The sequence below is a fragment of the Ailuropoda melanoleuca genome, chromosome 4, assembly GCF_002007445.2.
Source record: "Ailuropoda melanoleuca isolate Jingjing chromosome 4, ASM200744v2, whole genome shotgun sequence".
NCBI lineage: Eukaryota > Metazoa > Chordata > Mammalia > Carnivora > Ursidae > Ailuropoda > Ailuropoda melanoleuca.
Window position 1 is genome coordinate 31317238 of NC_048221.1, and position 20524 is coordinate 31337761.

General features: G+C 40.9%; 1 protein-coding gene and 1 long non-coding RNA gene across 8 annotated transcripts in view; one reads left to right on the forward strand and one right to left on the reverse strand.

Moving 5' to 3' along the window:
• The window catches only part of ADAMTS9 (ADAM metallopeptidase with thrombospondin type 1 motif 9), a 182617-nt gene extending 182442 nt beyond the window's left edge, over window positions 1–175 (reverse strand). For all 7 annotated transcript variants that reach the window (XM_034658601.1, XM_034658604.1, XM_034658603.1 and 4 more), the window contains exon 1: window positions 17–175. In XM_034658601.1, coding sequence (XP_034514492.1) covers window positions 17–131 — 115 coding nt within the window. In that variant the 5' untranslated portion in view covers window positions 132–175. The remainder of the gene's footprint in view (window positions 1–16) is intronic.
• Window positions 1–20524, forward strand: part of LOC109490206 — a 231471-nt gene that overhangs the window by 2710 nt on the left and 208237 nt on the right. The window lies entirely within an intron of this gene.

Below are 20524 nucleotides of genomic sequence, written 5' to 3' on the forward strand. Positions count from 1 at the left end.
CCCGGAGCTTCATTACCTTGCCTCGGGTGCAGCCTGTCCTTGCGCACGGCCGCGGCGGCGTCTGGGCTCCCCATCTCGGCCAGGTCCCGCACCAGGAACGTTAGCAGTGTGGCCCAGGATACAAACTGCATGGTGCTCCCCACCCCTCCCCCGTGGCTCCCACCCCCCCTCCCTCCTGCCCTGCTTGGCTGCGGCGGCGACGCGAGGCAGCGGCCGCCTGTAGCAGGAGAGGGGAGGAGAAAGCGAAGAGAGTGGGGACCGCCTCCTTCCAGACGGAGTCCCCTCCTCGGCTGCCCGTGCGAGTCTCGCAGCCGGACGCGGGCTGCAAGAGGCGGAGGCCAGAGGCTCCCGGAGCTCTAGCCGGCCACTCGCGCTCCCCGCCTCCTCGTGGAGATCGGCTTTTCTGAGACTCCCTGCCCTGGGGAGGGAGAGCAGAGAAAGTTCTCTCCCTTTCCCGGAGCTCTCAGTTTCTGCCCCTCCACCCCCTCCTCTCCTCCTCTCCTCTCTTTGCTTTCTCCCTTCAGATCTTTTCGTTTCCTCGCCTTTGCCTCTCTGTGCCGCTCTGTCCCTGTGCCGGTTTTCCCACTGTGGTGTCGCCTCCTGTCCCACTGTGACCCTGTTTCCCCTACTTCTCCTTTCCCTTTTCTCTTTCCTCTCTTCTGTCTCGTTTTTATATCAGCCCTCTCCGTTTTCTCTTTCCCCCTTTATGAATTGCTGTCCCTGTCTCTCCCCTTCGTTTGGTTTCTTACAAGTGAAAGTGGGCCGGGGCCGGAGCGCCTTCCTCCCTCCAACGGTTTCTTACTAGGGACGAGATGTGGCATTTGAGCTCCACTAGCGATCTGATCGCCCTAAGTCAAGAGTTTTAGAGATGGGGTTCTTAATCTGAAAGTTCGGGGTGCGTTTCATATCCACAGTCTTTTGAAAGTTTCGGAAAGCTGTCAAGCGGTTTTCTTCCCCCAACCTCTGTCCCCATCCGGAGAGGGTCAGCTTTTTGTAGGTCCCCGGCCCAAAAAAGGTTAAGATCAGCTCTTGGCAGAGAGAGGGGGCGGGGACTTTGGTGCCCAGACTGCGTTTAGAGATACGGGGTAGAGGGGAGTGAGGGCGAGTGCTAGGGGACAGTCGTGGACCCGGCTGGGGTGGGGGCTGGGGGGGCCTGGGAAGCACTAGTCTGGGGAGGGATTTCTCAATCACTTCTTCCTTTTCGCCAGAGAGATGCTTGGAGTAGTTCAAAGCTGACACTTCAGGCTGTACACCTACCTCCGCCCTGGGATGCAAATTTGGAAGTTAGACATGCCGGAGCAGGGAGGCTGTGTGTGAGCTGGTGTGTGAATGAGAGGAAGGGGTGGGGGGCGAGGAAGGAAGGGGGAGGGAGAAAGAGAGAGGGAGAATTGTTTAATCCTGGGTGATTCAAAAGTACTTTTTCCTTTACCAACCCTCAAGAAGAAACTAGGCTGTGCTAATTTCACTAATTTCAAGAGAAAGGAAATGGGAATTTCAGTAAAAGATATGACAAATGGATATTTGCCCAATTGTCCCAGAGCTGGAGTTTTCTGTTACTTAGTAGGCTGGCACTTTGGATTGGAAATACCAAACACTACCAACACCAGGGACCATATAGCAATATGCTAGAAGTGTCCTCTATTCTTGAAATATTTATGCATATATTTCTCTCTCAGTAGAGGGGAAGATGACTTGGTAATTCCTAAAAAATTTGTTGACCCAAATGGACCAATGGTGCCATTGTCGCACTGTATTACTGGAATTTATAATGAGTATAAACAGTATAAAGATGGGAAAACAGAAACACCAGGAAAGTGCAAAGATTTTTAAAGGATGACATTTAGATCTTTTTCTTAAACCCTCAAAATAATTTTACTAAAACACGTGTCTTCTAAAACACAATCTTTCTTTTCATTATGTAATAAAATTCCTCACAATCACAGTATCTGGGAGTTGCAAACTTAGCAAGGAATGGAAAAAAATCACAAAATCAAACTATTAGTTGATTCCAATGGAAAATATTCTAGAACTTTCACTGTAAAATTACTCAAAAATATAGTACTTTTACAGATACATAACTGAAAAGAACAGAGTAGAGGCCAGGAATAAACCCACGTATATGGTCAATTGACTTATGGCAAAGAGCCAAGAATATACAGTGGAGAAAGGACGCTCTGTTCAATAAATGATATAGGGAAAACTGGACAGCCACATGCAAAAGAATGAAAACAGATCCTTATCTTACACCATCCACAAAAATCAGCTCAAAAGGGATTAAAGACTTGAGTGTTAAGACCTGCATCATAAAACCCCTAGAAGAAACAGGGGTAAGCTCCTTGATGTTGGTCTTGGCGAGGACTTTTTGGATTTGATACCAAAAGCAAAGGCAACAAAAGCAAAAATAAACAAGACTACATTAAACTAAAAAGCTTCTGTAAGCAAAGGACACATCAACAATGTGAAGAGGCAATCTATGTAATGGGAGAAAATATTTGCAAATCATATATACTGGATAAGGGATTAATATCCAAAATCTATAAAGAGCTCATACAACTCAATAGCAAAAAAAAAAAAAAATCTATTAAAAAATGGTCAGAGGATATGAAAAGACATTTTTCCAAAGAAGACTTACGGATGGCCAGCAGGTACATGAAAAAATGCTCAGTATCACTGAGCATCAGGGAAATGCAAATCAAAACCACAATGAGATATCACCTCACAACGGCTAAAATGGCCATTACTAAAAAGACAAGAAATAACAGGTTTGGTGAGGATATGGAAAAAATGGAACCTCTGTGCACTGTTGGTGAGAATGTAAATTGGTGCAGCCAGAAACAGAGTAGGAAAGTTCCTATGAAAATTAAAAATAGAATTACCATGGGATTGAGCAGTTCCGCTTCTGCATATTTATCTGAAGGACACAAAAACACTAACCTGAAAGGTCATCTGCACCCCCATGCTCACCACAGTATTACTTACCAATAGCCAAGACGTGGAAGCCACCTGAGGGTCCATCAATGGATGAATGGATGAAGTAATAGTGGTACCTATATAATGGAATATTATTCAGCCATAAAAAAAAAGAAGGAAAGCTTGCGGCAATGTGAATGGACCTTGAGGGCATTTTGTGAAGTGAAATAAGTCAGAGAAAGACAAACGCCATATATTCCAACTTACATGTGGAATCTAAGAAAACCTCCAAAAAACTAAATTCATAGAAACAGAGAATGGATTGGTGGTTGCCAGAAGTGTGGGTGGGGGTGGGCAAAATGGGCGAAGGTGGTCAAAAGGTCAAAAGTTCCAGTTATAAGATAAGTCTTGGGATGTAATGTAGGACAGTAACTATAATTAACAGTATTGTTTTGCACATTTGAAAGTTGCTGAAAGTAGATCTTAAAAGCCATCACAAGAACAAGAACTGTGGGTAGGTATGGATATTATCTAGACTTACTGTGGTGATCATTTTACAATATCTACATATATCAAAGCTTTATGTTGTATAACTGACACTAATATATTACTATATGTGAATTTTATGTCAATAAGAAAAATAAAGTTTATAAAGGATAAAAAAAAACATAGCACTTTTCAATATTTTCTATTAAACAAATTTTCTCTCAATTTAAACCCTCCTGATGAAGGTAAGCTGACAGTATAAAAATTATTCTAAGTAGCAACAGAAGTCTCTGTGTATTCTCTCTGCTTAGCTTCCTTTTCAGACTTGATTTTAAAAGATAAACTCTGTTTACTGTTTACTCTTCTTTAAAATTGCTCGTGATACAAACAACCCAGTCATCTCCACAAGAGCTGACAAGAAAGGAAAATACAAAATATCTCTTGGTGACCTCCAGACATGACCAAGAGCCTGGGTTTCTGCATTTTTCATCCTCACTGAGAGTCCATTCATCCTTTCTCAAGTGTATTATCTTGCCTCTGAATTTACATCGGTAAACAAGGCTTAAAAATTCTTAGGAAGATGTTTGAAATGATAGCGTAGAACAATGGAGTGAATTATCTAAATAATGCAGGTCCACATCTTTTGCTGAATCATCATCAAGATGTTTTGAGTATTTACCATGTGCCAGACACATATACAAATTGACAGCATTCAATTCTTGTAACAGCTCTATGAGGCAGGCAGTATTAATAATTTCATTTTACACATAAGGATAGGAAGGTCAATAAATAAATAAATAAATAAACAAATAAAGTGGTGAAATGATTTGACAAAGTTCCCTTAATAAGCGAAAGATAGGATTCAAATTCTGTTTTAGCAGTTTAGTCCAAGTTGATAATCTCTATCATATATGATGAATTAAGGAGTCCTCAAAAGCATGGCTGGGTTTTAGGGGTTTGGTTTTTCTTCTATATAAAATTTTTCTTTGAGTCTCTAACTTTTTTTTCTAATGCTGAGTATTTCATGATGATCTTAGTTATTTCACTGATATTTCACAACTTTTTCTGTGGCATGTAGAACAAATCTGGCACATAGTAGGTGCTCAAATATTTACTGAATGAATGAGTAAATATATACTTTTTTTTTATACAAACACACATGTGCACTTTAGAGAATAGTTTTATAAATGACAGTATAGAATAACCTGAATGCAGGGAGAAACGTGGATTCTTTAGTAATCTGGCCCATCACAAGAGTTTGCTCGAAAAGAAGCAGAGCTTTTGGAGGTCACCTAGAGTTAACAGAGACACAATTCTTAGCACATTTTCTTCTCTCAGGCTTTACTGGAATTGAACGTTATTGTAGGTTAAGTGGAAGACCTCTTTGGCTGATTTTTCATGAAAACTATATCCCAGAGGAGTGATGATTGACATTAGTCACTAGGGAGAGATAATCTGGCCAATGGAAATGCACGACATGACATCACAAGTGACTTTGTTTGCAGAACATCGCTGGAAACAGCAGGAAGGAGAATTGAAGTGAAGCCATCTATTTCCACAGAAAGGGAAAACCCACACCCGAATGATAGGGAGAGACCAGGAGCCAGAATTAAAGTGAATAGTTTCCTGAGCAGTCAGCGGTGGGTGGTTTCTGGAATAGATAAGCCAAGGTACTGAGTTAGACAGGTTTCCGGTGGATGAAGAACTAAGGGGATGGGTGGTGAAGAACTAAGGGGATGGGTGGTGGCCCCACGCTGACCTCAAGCAGTAAGTATGCTCTGATCCAGTCCCATGTCTGTTTAGTGGAGGGAGGGAAAAACTGTCGTTTTTTCTTGCCTCATGGGCGAAAGACGCTATTGCACTTTTTTAAAGTCTTCCAAATACTTACTTCAAGTAAAAAAGAAATGTAGAGAAAGTTATAATTGTATATTAGTATACCAAAAGTTATATACGTTTTACTGTTAGTAATGATAGCGCAAGATTCTCTTGAGTTGGTACTTTGTGCTAATTAATCCTTGTTGGCACTCCTGCCATCTGAGTTTTACTGTCTCCATTTAACATATGATGAAAATAAGACTCAGGAAGTGAAGTGACTTGCCCAGCATTTAAGAGCTAGAATGTGCTAAGTTGGGATTTGAACTGTGGTCATTTTACCTCCAAAGCTCATGATATCCATTAATCAGAGCAGCCTAGTAATATGAAAATGTTCACCTAATTATTTTTGATCATTCAGCCTTTGCACTTGGCCTGACGAATACCACCTTTAAGAATTTGTTCTGGGGTGCCTGGGTGGTTCAGTCTGTTAAGCATCGGACTCGATTTTGTTTTAGGTGATGATCTCAGGGTCATGAGATCAAGCCCCATGTCAGGCTCTGTGCTAGGCATGGAGGCTGCCTAAGAGTCTCTCCCTCTCCCTCTCCTTCCGCTTCTTCCCCATGTGCACACACACACACTCTCTCTCAAAAAAAAAAACAAAGAACTTTTTTTCTTTTAATGCTAAATCTAAAGTTCTAAATAATTTCTTTTAAGCCTACTTTGAAAGTCATAGTTCCAGTTTATAAGGTGGCTCTAGATACTCAGGACTAGCTCATGGCAGTTCTACGAAGTTGCTAACTCACCAGGTGTTCCTTGCTTACTCGTCATTCCAGAAGACCATACTTTTGCTATTGTCCAGGCTGTAGAGCCCGAGATGATTCCCACTAATATTTGCTTGAGACTTTTTGGGCTTCGAATCCTTGTTCCATTCCCTCTGATACTTTGTGGAACGAGACATTCAGACCCTGGGGCTCAACTCATAACTACAAATGATTTATAAGTACTGGACTTCTAGCTCATATCCAAACCACTTTGAAACTGAAACCAAATCAGAAAGGAATACAATGTGTGTAAATACAATGTCACCATTTTGTGAAAGAGCACACTCAACATAGACATTTGTTACATATATATGCTACCATGGAATCTGATAATTTTTAGAGTATTTTGAGATGTACTGGATTGTTATGCCCCCTGAGCCTTGAAATTCTCCTGTCATACTTTGTGTCACACTTTCTGTTGTTGTGAGGGCAAGGAGCAAATCAATCTCCCACTGTATCCCCTTGGTGGTATGTAACAGGTACTTAATAAAGGTTTCTTAAATGAATGAGTTAACAATTGCCCCCAAATTATTTCTAGCTTTCAGAGCTGGTGTTTCTTTTAATTAATGAAAGTCATTCTTTCATACACAACACATACACACACACACACACACACACACACACACACACACACACACACAGAGGAAACCCCTGGAATAATTGACATAATCTCTGTATTTCATGGTATCATTATTCTTGAGAGGCAAGACTTGCTTTAATTAGAATCTTATCATGATTCCTTTTTTTCAGGAGTAGAAATTTTCAGAGCTAGGCTTTCCCTGATGGCTACTTCAGGATCGTGAGCATGACAAGAAGAGACCAATGCCAGTTTCCATATCCTTTTTATATCCAAAAAACAGGGTAATCACAATTACCTGCCTCAAAGGGATGGTGTGACAATGAATTGAGCAATGAAAGTCTTGGCTTAGTGGCTGGCATAAGTAAGCGATCTCTGTTCAAATCAGTGACCTCACTCTAACCCACGTGCTAGTTAGGAAGAGTGATTTCTGATTCACTTTGACAGAGAAGGGTGCTGTCAACCTAGCACCCTTTTCCCTCCTAACCTCCTTCACCAAGTTATGAGCCTTTGTCCTACTGGGAAAGGAAATAAATCATGTGCATGCTAATACTTCCTTCCCTATTTCTTCTACGCTTATACTTACTGTGAGTCCCCATGTCCTTTTAAAATTATTTTCAGTTTTCAAAACAGCTTTACTATCCCTCATACTCTGCTTAAATTAGCAATTCTAGCATATAAGTCTAATCTAGCATTTTTTTCCAGCCCTGGGCCCTTTGTTTTCCTGGCAGAACTTTCAAATAATCAAAACACAATTTTCCCTCTAAACATTAAAAAAACCTGTTTTTATATGGCAAGCAATTTTTACACATGCAAAAAAGTAATTTCCTCAGCTGATGATGCTTAATGGCTTGTCGGTCCTAATGGTATTTATTATAAGAATGGCAAAACTTAACAATGGCTTTCTATTTCTAGGCACAATGGAGAATACTGTATTCAATCTTCCTGACAACCCAATGAAACAGGAATGCCTTTAGTCCCACTTTTCAGGAGGAAATGAAGGCACAGAGAGGATACATAACTTACCCAAGGTTGCACAGCCAGTGAGTGGGGAGTCAAAGCCAGACTTTTTTTTCCTTTAAAGAATATATATAAATTAATATATACATTTTTATTTTAAGTAGGCTTCACACCCAGTGTGGGGCTTGAAATCATGACCCTGAGATCAGGAGTCACATGCTCCACTGACTGAGCCGGCCAGGTGCCCCTCAAAGCCAGGCTTTCTGATTTCAAGGTCAATACTCTTAAACCATGACATTATACTGACTGTCGTATGTATTTAAACTCTATTAAGCTTAATACAGGATACGTTTTTATGCTCAGGAATATATTCTCAAAGAGTGAAAATCCTGGGGTGCCTGCGTAGCACAGTCGTTAAGCATCTGCCTTCGGCTCAGGGCGTGATCCCAGGGTCCTGGGATCGAGCCCTGCATCAAGCTTCTCCGGTAGGAGCCTGCCTCTTCCTCTCCCACTCCCCCTGCTTGTGTTCCCTCTCTTGCTGGCTGTCTCTCTCTGTCAAATAAATAAATAAAATCTTTAAAAAAAAAAAAAAGAGTGAAAATCCTGACATTAGTAGAAATTCAGATATCAGGCCAGCTGGGGAAGGAGGCCAATAGGAGGTTTGGTTTGGGGAATCAGAAGTGATGGAATTCTGACCAGCAAGCCAAGTGAATACTGAGGAGGAAAATAACCTTTCCAGGACTCTAAACCATTCACTCACCTAAATGTAAGACTGGCCCTTGACAACACTAGTGTTCTTCAGTGCTCTCATGGCCACAACCATTTTTATAAACTCCCATGGCCCTCAGTTCAGCCCAGCATCTTCATGTGGTTCAGGCTGCTCTGTGGTCCTTGCTATAAAAACAGCAGATGGCCAAGAGGCTTGCCTTGAAGTTATACAAGTAGTTCAGGATTTGAATTGCCCATGAGGAGCTCATGTGGGGGCCCAGCACAAAGAAGGGTTCCCAAGAGCTTTTCAAAGTATCTCAGCTACTGTGACCACCAAGGACAAGGGAAAGAGGCTGGGGGCAGGGAAGAACACCTTCATATTCCAAATCAGTGTGCAAAAATGTAAGTGTCACATGTCCCAGCTTGACCTGGCAAGGAGATTATGTGACAGCAAATGAGTGCCAGTTCTAAGTGGAATATTCACCATGCACTATCTTTGTGTTAACTGGCACCAGTAACACAAAATCGGTTGCTTCCAGAAATGTAAGCCTAACAATTAGTGCCTTGTCGAGTCCCTATCAGATGTTGGCAAAATAATTGGCTTTTCACTCCCCCCCAACTCAAAAACAGGTGTGACAGTACATATCGGTGGCACTCATGGCAGGTAGACCTGGGATAAACTTCAGCTCCTGCTGGATTCCGTGTAAGAGGTACAGTTACAAGAAGCGAGGGTTTGGAAGTAGAATTTTCTTTTGGGTAATCATGCCATCCATGGTGGTGGTGGTGCCCGAGTTCTACTTCCAGTAGGCCACACAAATGCACCCATGTACATTTTTTAAATCAACACTCCTTACAGCAGATCACTCAGTTCATTAATTCTGAATGCAAATCTGTACCTCACAGAAGTTGTATTCGCTCTAAGGTACCTTGTCTGACAAAACAGATCATGGCAGAGAAATGACTCCATGAACAGTGATTTTGGTCCTTGGGTCAAGGAGTGACAGAGGTCCTAAAAATAAAAAAAAATATATATACAATTCAAGGCTGTCTTCTCCCCACTTTACTGGTCAGGTGAAAAGAGAAGGCAGCCATCAAGAGATGGTAAATGGAATAGGAGACAGTTACTGAAGAGTAAAAAGAGCTGTGTGTTGCAGCACACAGACATGTCCAAGATGTATTACTAAGCAGATAAGTTACAGAGGTGTTCATCTAATTGGGTCCTAGAGTAACAAAAACAAAATAAAATAGGAGCAATAAGATCGCAGCCTGTGCTAGAACAGGATATGCACAGGAAAAAAATCTAGAAAGATGGATACACATCAAACCGTGACCATAGGACTGTGATCTCTGGGGCTGGGGATTATGGAAATCTTTTATTCTCTCTACATTTCTATGGTACCCATTTCCATATTTTTAATAATTTTCACAAGAAAATATAACTTTCTTTAATGAGAAAAAATTTTTTAAGTAAAAAGACAATATTAAGGAAAATATTAAGGTATCACCATCCTTAGGGAAATTTTTCTCATAAATTATGCATAACTTCAGCTGTTTCTGTACCATTCAATATGTGTTTCATTATTTGAAAATAACTTTATATGTATTGTGCCTCTGTGAACAAACACCAGGAAGAGATTAATGATAGGCAAGTCAGGCTTTTGAGAAGAGTTCAAGGGGAGCCTGTGACTCAGAAATATAAGCATTTGATATACAGTAACTGTGGAATTCAAATGTGAATGCAGAATAACAGCCAAGTAGCAGGAAAAAAAGTAAGAGCGTTTTCAAGCCCTGACTATATAAACTGAGAGGACACTTGCTCATTCATTCAGTACCTATTTATTGAACATCTTCTATATACCATGCATTTTGCAGACAGCACTAGAGATCACAGTCTAGGGGAGGAAGACAAACACAGAATGAATAAATAGGTGATCAGATATATAATCAAACATTTTTCTACGTTTTGCAGAAGAAATTAAAAGGGTGACCGTGTAGGTGAATAGAACAGAGAAGACCTCTTTGAGAAGTGATAGGTAAACTGAAACCTAGGGAATAAGAAAGAGCCAGCCCCCTAAAGAATGGGAAGAAAAATATTCCAGGCAGTGAGAGCAGCAGGGCAAGGTCTGGGATAGGAAAGATGTAGGAGTGTTTCAGAGCCTAAAGAAGCCCTTGTGGCTAGAGATCTGCGAACAAAGAGATGGTTTCAAGGACGCCAGAAGCCCGGTGATAGACGGCCTTCAGGTGAGGGGTCTGCATTTCATTTTGGGCACAAAGGAAGCCAGGGGAATGGTTTGGGTAGGGAGATTACTAGATAATTCTTGTTGTTTTGAAAAGATCCCTCTAGCTGCTGTGTGGAGGATGGAGCCGAGGAGGCGTATTGTGTTGTTCCCATGGCTTGAATTAGGGCGGTGTTAGTGGAGTTGGCAGGATATACAAGCCGAGTATACTTTGAAGGCAGATTCGAAAGGACATGGTGAAGGCTGCTATAGCGGGGATGAGAGAGGGGGGCATCAAGAATGAGCCACAAGGGGCACCTGGGTGGCTCAATTGGTTACGTGTCTGCCTCCGGCTCAGGTCATGATCCTGGAATTCCGGGACTGAGCCCCGCATGGCATCAGGCTCTCTGCTCAGGGGTGAGTTGGCTTCTCCCCCTGCTTCTCACCTTGCCTGTGCACTCTCTCTCTCTCTCAAATAAATAAATAAAAAATCTTAAAAAAAAAAAGAATCCCCCAGTTCCTATGCAGAAATTGCTATCTTTTATATACACAAATAACAACCAGATAGAGAATATAAAAAAATAGAAGCCACACATACAATAGCAAAAAAAAAAAAAAAAAATCACTGGGGAGAGAAATAGCAAGAAACCTGTACTAAGTGATATCTTTAAAAACACTAATAAAGTCTTCAGAGATGTGAGGAGATGGGAAGATACCCAATTCTCAGGACACCTGATCGCCACAGAGGTGCCCATTTTCCCTGAGACAGTTTACAAAATGATCAGAACCCCAATACAAACATGCACAATTTATTTCTGTTATTTTTTGTTTGAGACAGATTAAGCCAAAGTATATTTGGGAAGAGCAGCTCAGAAAACTTTGAAAACGAAGAGCAATGTATCTCCACATTGTTAGTATTAATACCAGATACTAAGATAGAATATAAAATCTCAATAAATAAAAAGGTGACACTGGACTGTGAATTAAGAGATAATTCAGTGGAAGAGTCAATAAGTGAACTAGAAAAATGTAGAAACGAGATTTTAGAAAAATCCAGAAACAACGTGAACAGTGAGAACTTAGTTTCTGAGAGAGATGACTTCTGAAACTTTCTGGGAAAACATGGACCGTTCACAATACAGTGCTAGAATGACATGGTAGCCATGGGGTTTTGAAACTAACTAAAAATAATCTGTATATCTGTACCTCACACTTTAAATATGTGCTTGATCCATATCAAATGAATCGAGTTGAATACAAAAATTAAATCAAGACCGATTTAGAAGAAAAGAGGAGGAAATACTTTATGTCTGTGGCATAAGGAAGGCTTCGTAGTTATGACTCAAAAATTCACAGGCCATATAAGAAAAAAAATTAAAATGTTTAAGTTTGTTACAAAACAAGCAAAGACAAAGTCTGCATGAGAAGAAACATCCTAATCAAAGCCCAAAAGTCAAAGAAATGACAAACTGAGAAATTAGATTTTCAGCTCATCACACAAAGAGAGATCTTTCCTTCGATCCAGAAGAAAAAATCTGCAAGGTATCAGTTGATAGGTCACGAGAAAGGAAATACAAATGATATGGCCCTGTGAAAAGGTACTCTGTTTTACTCATAATAAGAAAAAATCAAATTAAAACTATGCCAATACTAGTTTTTTAGCTACTGGGCAAAATCCTCATAAGTATAATCCATTACGGTACTTTTGTGTGTGTGCCGATGTATGCATGTAAAAAAATGGGGAAAAATAACATATTTTTATTTGCTTATGTATTCTAAAGAAACTTGAATGGATACACGAGAAGCTAAGCACAGTGGTTATGGTGGGAGGAAGACTGAGAATTGGACAGATGGGGGATGTATTAGTCTGCTAGGGTTCTCCAGAGAAGAATATATGTGTGTGTGTGTGTGTGTGTGTGTTTGTATATCATATACATATATATTAATATTATATATACTACATATTAATATTTATATATCTATAAAGAGATTTATTATAGGGAATTTATTATAAGGATTTGGCTCATATGATTATGGAGGTTGCCAAGTCCCAATACCCACAGGGTGAGTTGGCAAGATGGAGACCTGGGAGAGCTGATGGGTTAGTTCTAGTCTAAGTCTAAAGGCCTGAGAACCAAGAGAGCCAATGGTTTAGTTCCACTGGAAGGCCAGCAGCCTCAAGACCTAGCAACAGCCTATGTTTCAGCTCGAGTCTGAAGGCAGGAAGAAGCAGATGTCCCACTTTGAAGGCAGTCAGGCAGGAAGAATTCTCTCACTTGAGGAAGGGTCAGCCTTCTTGTTCTATTCAGGCCTTCAACTGATTATATGAGGCCCACTCACCTTATATAGGGCAAGCTGCTTTACTCAGTGTACCAAGTTAAGCAATAATCTCATCCCAAAACACCCTCACAGAAAACACCCAGAATAATAATGCCTGATCAGATATCTGGGCACCCCATGGCCCAGTCAAAGTGACACATAAAATTAACCATCATGGGCTACTAGAACAAAATACCACAGACTTGAGTGGCTTGAACCACAGAATTGTATTTTCGCACAGTTTGGGAGGCTGGAAGTACAAGATCAAGGTGCTGGCAGGGTTGTTTTCTGGTAAGACCTCACACCTTGCTTGCAGATGGCTACCTTCTGGCTGGGTCCTCACCTGGCCTTTGCTGTACACTCATGCACTCCTGGAGTCTCTTCCTCTTCCTAGAAGGACACCTCTCTTAGTTGGATTAGGGCCCCACACTTATCTCATTTGACCTTAATTGCCTCCTTAAAGGTTCTATCTCTATAGTCACATTGTGGGCTAGGGCTTCATCATATGACTCGAGGGGGGGCACATTCAGTGTGTGGTGTGGAATTGAGAGCATGGTGCATGCTGGAGGGGCACTCTAGTGGAATGTCACTTAGGCAGGTGGCATTCAGGAATTTAGATTGAAGACGAGAAATGGCAGTGTTTCTTCTACCTGTTTATAAAGTCAGGGAAATACATGGGATCACCCAGGACAGTGGTTTTCAAAATTTATTTAACACACTTTAGAATCATCTTCAAGGATATTGCAGGGCTCTATCCCCAGTTTCTGATTCAGTAGTTCAGAGTTTAGACCCAATAACTTAACATTTCTAACAAATCCAAGGGGCTGCTGGTACTACTGGCTGGAGTCCCCACTGGGAGAACCACTAGCCTAGGGCAATGATTCTCCATTCTAACCTCATACTGGTATCAGATGGAAAATCATGAGAAAAAACACAATTACCTGAGACCCAGCCCACTGCAAGTCAATTAAGTGATAACCTCTGGGAAATGGGCCTGAGCACCGGTAAATTTCATTTTATTTTATCTTGTTTTATTATTTTTTTAAATTTTATTTCTTTTTGGGGGGGCACTGGTAAATTTTAAAAACTCCCCTATTGATTCTGATGCCAGCCAGGGAAGAGAGCTTCTGACCAAGGAAAAGACCCTGGAGAAACAAGAGAAAGCCAAGAGCAAAGACCTTAGGATGCTACCTCTTACTTTTTTCAAAGATTTTTATTTATTTATTTTAGAGAGAGAGCGCAAGCACAAATGGGGGAGGGGCAGAGGAAGAGAGACAAGCAGACCCCTCACTGAACAGGGAGCCCAATGCAGGCTTGATGCAAGGCTCCATTCAGGCAGGGCTCAATCTGGGGCTCCATCCCAGTACCCTGAGATCATGACGGGAGCCCAAGGCAGATGCTTAACCGCTTAACCGACTGAGCCACCAAGGGGCACCAGGACCCTACCTTTTAAATAATTCATAGGCAAGGAAGAACCAACCTAGATATAGAGAGATAAAGAGGTAAAAGGAAAACCTGGACCTCCACTAGTGTTCTAGAAGGCAGTTACCAGCTGGCAGGCTCTGTGCTGGGTTCTGGCGATACAGATACAATTAAGACCCACACAGCCTTGGGGTGCCTGGGTGGCTCAGCCGTTCGTTAAGCATCTGCCTTCAGCTCAGGTCATGATCCTTGGGTCCTGGCATCAAGCCACATCAGGCTCCCTACTCTGTGGGAAGCCTGCTTCTCCCTCTCACACTCCCCTTGTTTGTGTTCCCTCTCTCAATGTCTCTGTCAAATAATAAATAAAATCTTAAAAAAAAAAAAAAAGACCTACACAGCCTTCAAGGAGCTGCTTTGCAGTTAAGGACCAAGGCACTCTTTTAAAGAAGCAATGACATGATCTAGTCCCTTCCTGATGCGTTCCCTGGAGAAATACTTGCTCACTTACATAAGAATGCATGCCTGGGATGTTCACGACAGCGTTGGTTGTAATACTGAAAAATGAGACCACGTGCCCTCAGCAGGAGAAAACGGGTACATGATAGAGAATGATATGTTCAGATGTAGGAACATCGCAGTGTGGTTCAAAGGAGTGAACCAGGTAGACATCAACTGACAAGATCTAAAAAATTGTTGTTGAAGGACAACAATCTGCAAGTTGCAGCACGACGTGTCTATCATTTATATGAAGAACAACTCACATATGTGTTTGTGCATAAGGACAGAAAAAGGTCTAGAAAGATGCACTCTAAATTCATACCTGTAGGAAAGGGAGAGGGCACACGTTTGAGAAAACATGTAAAGGGACTTGAGATTTATTTGTAATGCTCTTAATATTTTTAATGCATGTATTTAATTACCACAATATTGGACTAAATTAATTTTTAAAAGTCATTTATGAATGTCAATAATTACTATCAAGTCTGAAGTTAATATATGCATACACTAGAATATTTGCCTTTCTGTGAGGTCTTGAAATAATAGTCCCTGGATCCCCTCCTGATGTCAGGGTTAATTAAAAATCTCCCCTGACCACAAGAAGTATTTTTCCCAATCCATTTCTTAAACGAGAAAAAAGCAGACACTATCGCTTAAAAGAAAAGCAAATGAAGCAAAACATCATATGGCTATTACTCTCTATGAATTTTTCTGCAAAACAGGCATGTTTGAAATAGCATTTCAAAGAAACAGACAGCTTCCTTCCCCAGAGTCTTGCCTGGCAGACACGTTACAATTATTCAGTCAAGGAGCTATGCTGGAATGCAGCTCTGAAAAGGCAACTGAGATTTTTACTTGCAAGGCTCTGACTCCTATACAGCAAGTCAGTGATGCTAGGAGATCCCGCAGATGAACATGCAACAATCTGTGGGTGCACACTTGAGCCTGACCAGACCTGTGACCTTCTAGACAACTGGATACTTTGCGCTATTGTGTTGTCTCCTTGGAAAGCAATGACTTTCAGCTCCTCTGATGCTCGTTTTCCGAGCCAGGACTTATGTAAGGTCCAGGAGAGCAAACACCTCGCCTGTATCATCGTCCCTGTTTCTTCCCCAGTACCTCGCATGGTGCTTAACTGCGGTGGATGCTCAGTAAATATTTGTGAAATGAATGAAGCCACACACACACACACACACACACACACACGCCCCAATATTAAAAATAAAATCATCCATGAATTCTATATAATGTTGAGCAGAAGAAACCAGACACAGAAAAGTGAATCCTACATTTTCCATTTATATAATGTTAAAAAAAAAACGGCAGCATTAACTGAGGGTGATAGAAAATGATGATGGGGGGACAGTGACTTTGAAGGGCACAATGGGGGGCTTCTGAGATGCTGGTCACATTCTTTTACTTGATCGTAGTGGTGGTTACAGGGATCTGTTTACTTTGCAGAGATTCATTAAGCTTTAGAGTTATGACTTGCACACTTTGCTGTTTGCATGTTATTTTTAAAAGTTTGCTTAAAATAAATGAAAGCAACTTTTTCAAAAAAAAAAAAATTCACCGGTAAATAAAGGCATGTTAACTGAGGTTTTGAAGTTTTAATCCTTGATGTAGTAGATGATTTCATCTCTGGAAAATTATTTTCCAATACTAAACATATTTTCATTTGGGATTTCTGAAGAGAAAATGTGTAACATCACCTCCAGGGCTTAAAGGCTCAGCCCTCCCTGTTCTAAGGCATCCAGCTGGTGGCAAAACAGCTGTTGTACGATTAGAAGCAGCTCTGCTATTGGGTTTTTAGCACCCATTCTTTTTCCTGCCCCTGCTCTTTTGAAATTTCTAACCCCTTTAACAGACGAGGGAGACTACTGAAAGAAAACCAGAAACTTCAGAAATGTGCAATCTGGGAAAAATATGTGACATTTCCCACCATTTAATAACCACCAGACTCACTACATTTTATATTTTTTCTTTTCTTTTTCTCCCATATTCCTTTTTCTTTTTTTTCTTCTTGATAATAACAAAAACATTTAAAAAATCCTTGAACCCAGTAACCCAGAAATTGAACTTGCATACACACTTGTGCGTGCATGAAGTGATAGATTTACAAGGTAATTCACAGATACATTGTGTGTGGTAGCAAATGCCAAAAGGCAACCTAGATGTCCAGCAAAAGGGGACTTTTAAGTATGTGATTCAACAACAGAAAAATAAGGGATCATAAGAAAGAATGAAAAGGCTGTCTGTGTTCAAGATATATAGATAAGTGCAAAGTACAGACTGTCTATTTATTTATTTATTTAAAGATTTTATTTATTTGACAGACAGCGAGAGGGGGAACACAAGCAGAGGGGCTGGAAGAGGGAGAAGCAGGCTTCCTGCTGAGTGGGGAGCCCAATGAGGGGCTCGATCCCAGCACCCTGGGATCATGACCTGAGCCAAAGGCAGACGCTTAACGACTGAGCCACCCAGGCACCCCACCAACCGTCTATTTAAAAGACTACCATTATGAACATATAAGTTATTTCTGGAAGGATACACAGGAAACTTAATATGGGTTGCCCCCAGAGGGAGATGGTATACATAGGCGGGACAGAGACTTTCCCCGTACACCTTTTGGCTCCAGTGATATTTAGACTGTATTGTATGTTGTCTAATCAAAAGTAAATTTCTAAAAACACATAAAATAATACATTTGGCCGTAGTTATTAGAGAGAACCCTGATCTCGCTAAGAATGTAGAACTGTGGCACAATCTTGTACCCTGGAGTTGGAAGCGGAAATTGGGTCACCTAAGAGGCAATTTGTCAACACATATCAAAAACTTCCGAATTTTCCTTTTGCCTCGCTATTTCTAGTTGTAGGGATTTATTTTTAAGAATACAATTGTAACTATAAGACACCGATGAACGAAATTGAAGAAGACATAAATAAATGGAAAGATAGTCCATGCTTGTGGATCGGGAGAATTTAACATTGTTAAAATGCCCATACTAACCACAACGGTCTATAGATTCTGCACAATCTCTATCAAAATTCCAATGGCGTTTTCACAGAAATAAAGCAAGCAGTCCTAACATTTGTGTGGAATCACAAACAACCCCAAACGGCCAAAGCAACTGGGGCAAAAGAAGTGGAAGAACAAAGCTGGGGGCATCACACGTCCTGATTTCAAACTGTACTACAAAGCTATAGTATTCCAAACACGATGGTGCTGGCCTAAAAACAGACACACAGATCGATGGAACAGAATGGAAAGCCCTGAAATAAACCCGTCAATACATGGTCAATTAATTTATGATAAAGCCATAAGACTATACCATGGGGAAAGGATAGTCTCTTGAATACATGGTGCTGGGAAAACTGAACAGCCATATGCAAAATAATGAAACTGGACCCCTATTATGCACCAAACACACACACATACACACACACGAACTCAGAATGGAATGTAAGACTTGAAAGCATAAAACTCCTAGAAGAAAACATAGGCAGTAAGCTCCTTGACATAGGTCTTGATGATGATTTTGGATTTGACAGCAAAGGCAATAAAAGCAAACACAAACAAGTAGACCACAACAAACAAAGGCTTCTGTACAGGAGAGGACACCATCAACATGAAAAGACAACCCATGGGATGGGAGAAAATATTTGCCAGTCATATAGCTGAGAAGAAGGGGTTAATATGCAAAATGCATAAAGAATTTATGCAACTCAATAGCAAAAGATAATCTAATTAAGATAGTCAGAGGACCTAAACACATATTTATTTTCCAGGGGCGCCTGGGTGGCACAGTGGGTAAGGGTCTGCCTTCGGCTCAGGGCGTGATCCCAGTGTTATGGGATTGAGCCCCACATCAGGCTCTTCCGCTATGAGCCTGCTTCTTCCTCTCCCACTCCCCCTGCTTGTGTTCCCTCTCTCACTGGCTGTCTCTATCTCTGTCGAATAAATAAATAAAATCTTTTTTAAAAAAATAAACACATATTTATTTTCCAAAGAAGACATACAGATGGTCATCAGGCACTTGAAAAGGTGCTCAATATCACTCATCATCAGGGAAATGCAAATCAAAACCACAGTGAGATATCATCTCATACCTGTTTGAATGGCTATTCTTTGTTATCAGAAAGACAACAAATAGGAAGTATTGGACAGGATGTGGAGAAAAGACAACTGTTGGGCACCGTTGGTGGGAGTACAAACTGGTGCAACTACTACAGAAAACACTGTGGAGGTTCCTCAGAAAATTGAAAAATACCAGCCAGCAATTCCACTTCTGGGTATTTATCCAAAGGAAATGAAAACACTACCTCAGAAAGATACATGCACCCCAGGTTCATTGTAGCATTTCGTACAACAGCTAAGACATGGAAGCAACTTAAGTGTCCACTGATGGGTGAATCAATGATTAAAGAATTTGAGATATATTAATATATAGTGCAGGTGTGTGTGTGAATACAAACACACAACGGAATATTACTCAGCTATAAAAAATAAGAAAATCTTGCCCTTTGTGACAACATGGTTGGAACTTGAGGGCATTAGGCTAAGTGAAATAAGACAGAAAAAGAAAGATAAATACCATATGATCTCACTTATGTGCGGAATCTAACAACAACAAACAAGCAAATGAACAAAAATACTGAAGTCAGATACGGAGAATAGACTGGTGGCTGCCAGAAGATGGGGAAGGGAGCTGGGTAAAATGGGTAAATGTACAAACTTCCAGCTATAAAAGAAATAAGTCCAGGGTATATAAAGTATAGCATGGTGACTACAGTTCATAATACTGTATTGTCTATTTGAAAGTTGCTAAGAAAGTAGAAAACTTGCTTACTGGGTGTAGGGTTTTCTTTTGGGGTAATGGAAATGTTTGGCAATGAGACAGAATTGGTGGTTGCATGACGTTAAGTTCACTGAAGGGTCATCCCAGCTCCTGGGCTCCTGTTTGGCTAAATCCTTGTTAAGACTCCATCACCGTTTCTTTTCCCTCTGCCCAGCGTTACTGACCTCACTTCCCCATAGGTACTGATCACAGGTATCATTCCTGCACACCAATATCTGACTAAGACCCATTTCCCAGGAATGCAGCCTGTTAAAAATCATTAATCCAGGGGCGCCTGGGTGGCACAGTGGTTAAGCGTCTGCCTTCGGCTCAGGGCATGATCCCGGCGTTGTGGGATCGAGCCCCACATCAGCCTCCTCTGCTATGAGCCTGCTTCTTCCTCTCCCACTCCCCCTGCTTGTGTTCCCTCTCTCGCTGGCTGTCTCTATCTGTCAAATAAATAAATAAAAAATCTTTAAAAAAAATCATGAATCCAGGGAGCACTGTCCCAGGCATTGGAATAACATCATGGTATCTAGGATCACTACCTGAGGATTTCAAAGCTGGTCTCAGAAATGGAAGGGGTGGCTATGGTCTATTACCATGGAATACTAAAATAATTTCCCGTTGCGTTCTTCCAGTAACACTGGAACGAACAGCTTCTACTCTTGTATTATTTCATTTGAATAAATCCGCAAGACCTGGATTATCATGACTGATGCATTTTTATGCTGCTTTCCAGGATTCTGCTAATTTAACAAAGCTACCAACAGTGAGCAAAAACTACTCAGAACTTTTAATACACGTGTAACCAAAAAGGGGATTGAAAAAGATAATATCAAATGTGCCAGAAAATCTGCCAGGTGGCTTAAGTGAAACCTATGCTGTTTCCTAATATTTTCCCGTTCATCTCTAATAATAATTTGTTTTTAAAAGCCATTTGCTCAATGTAGAG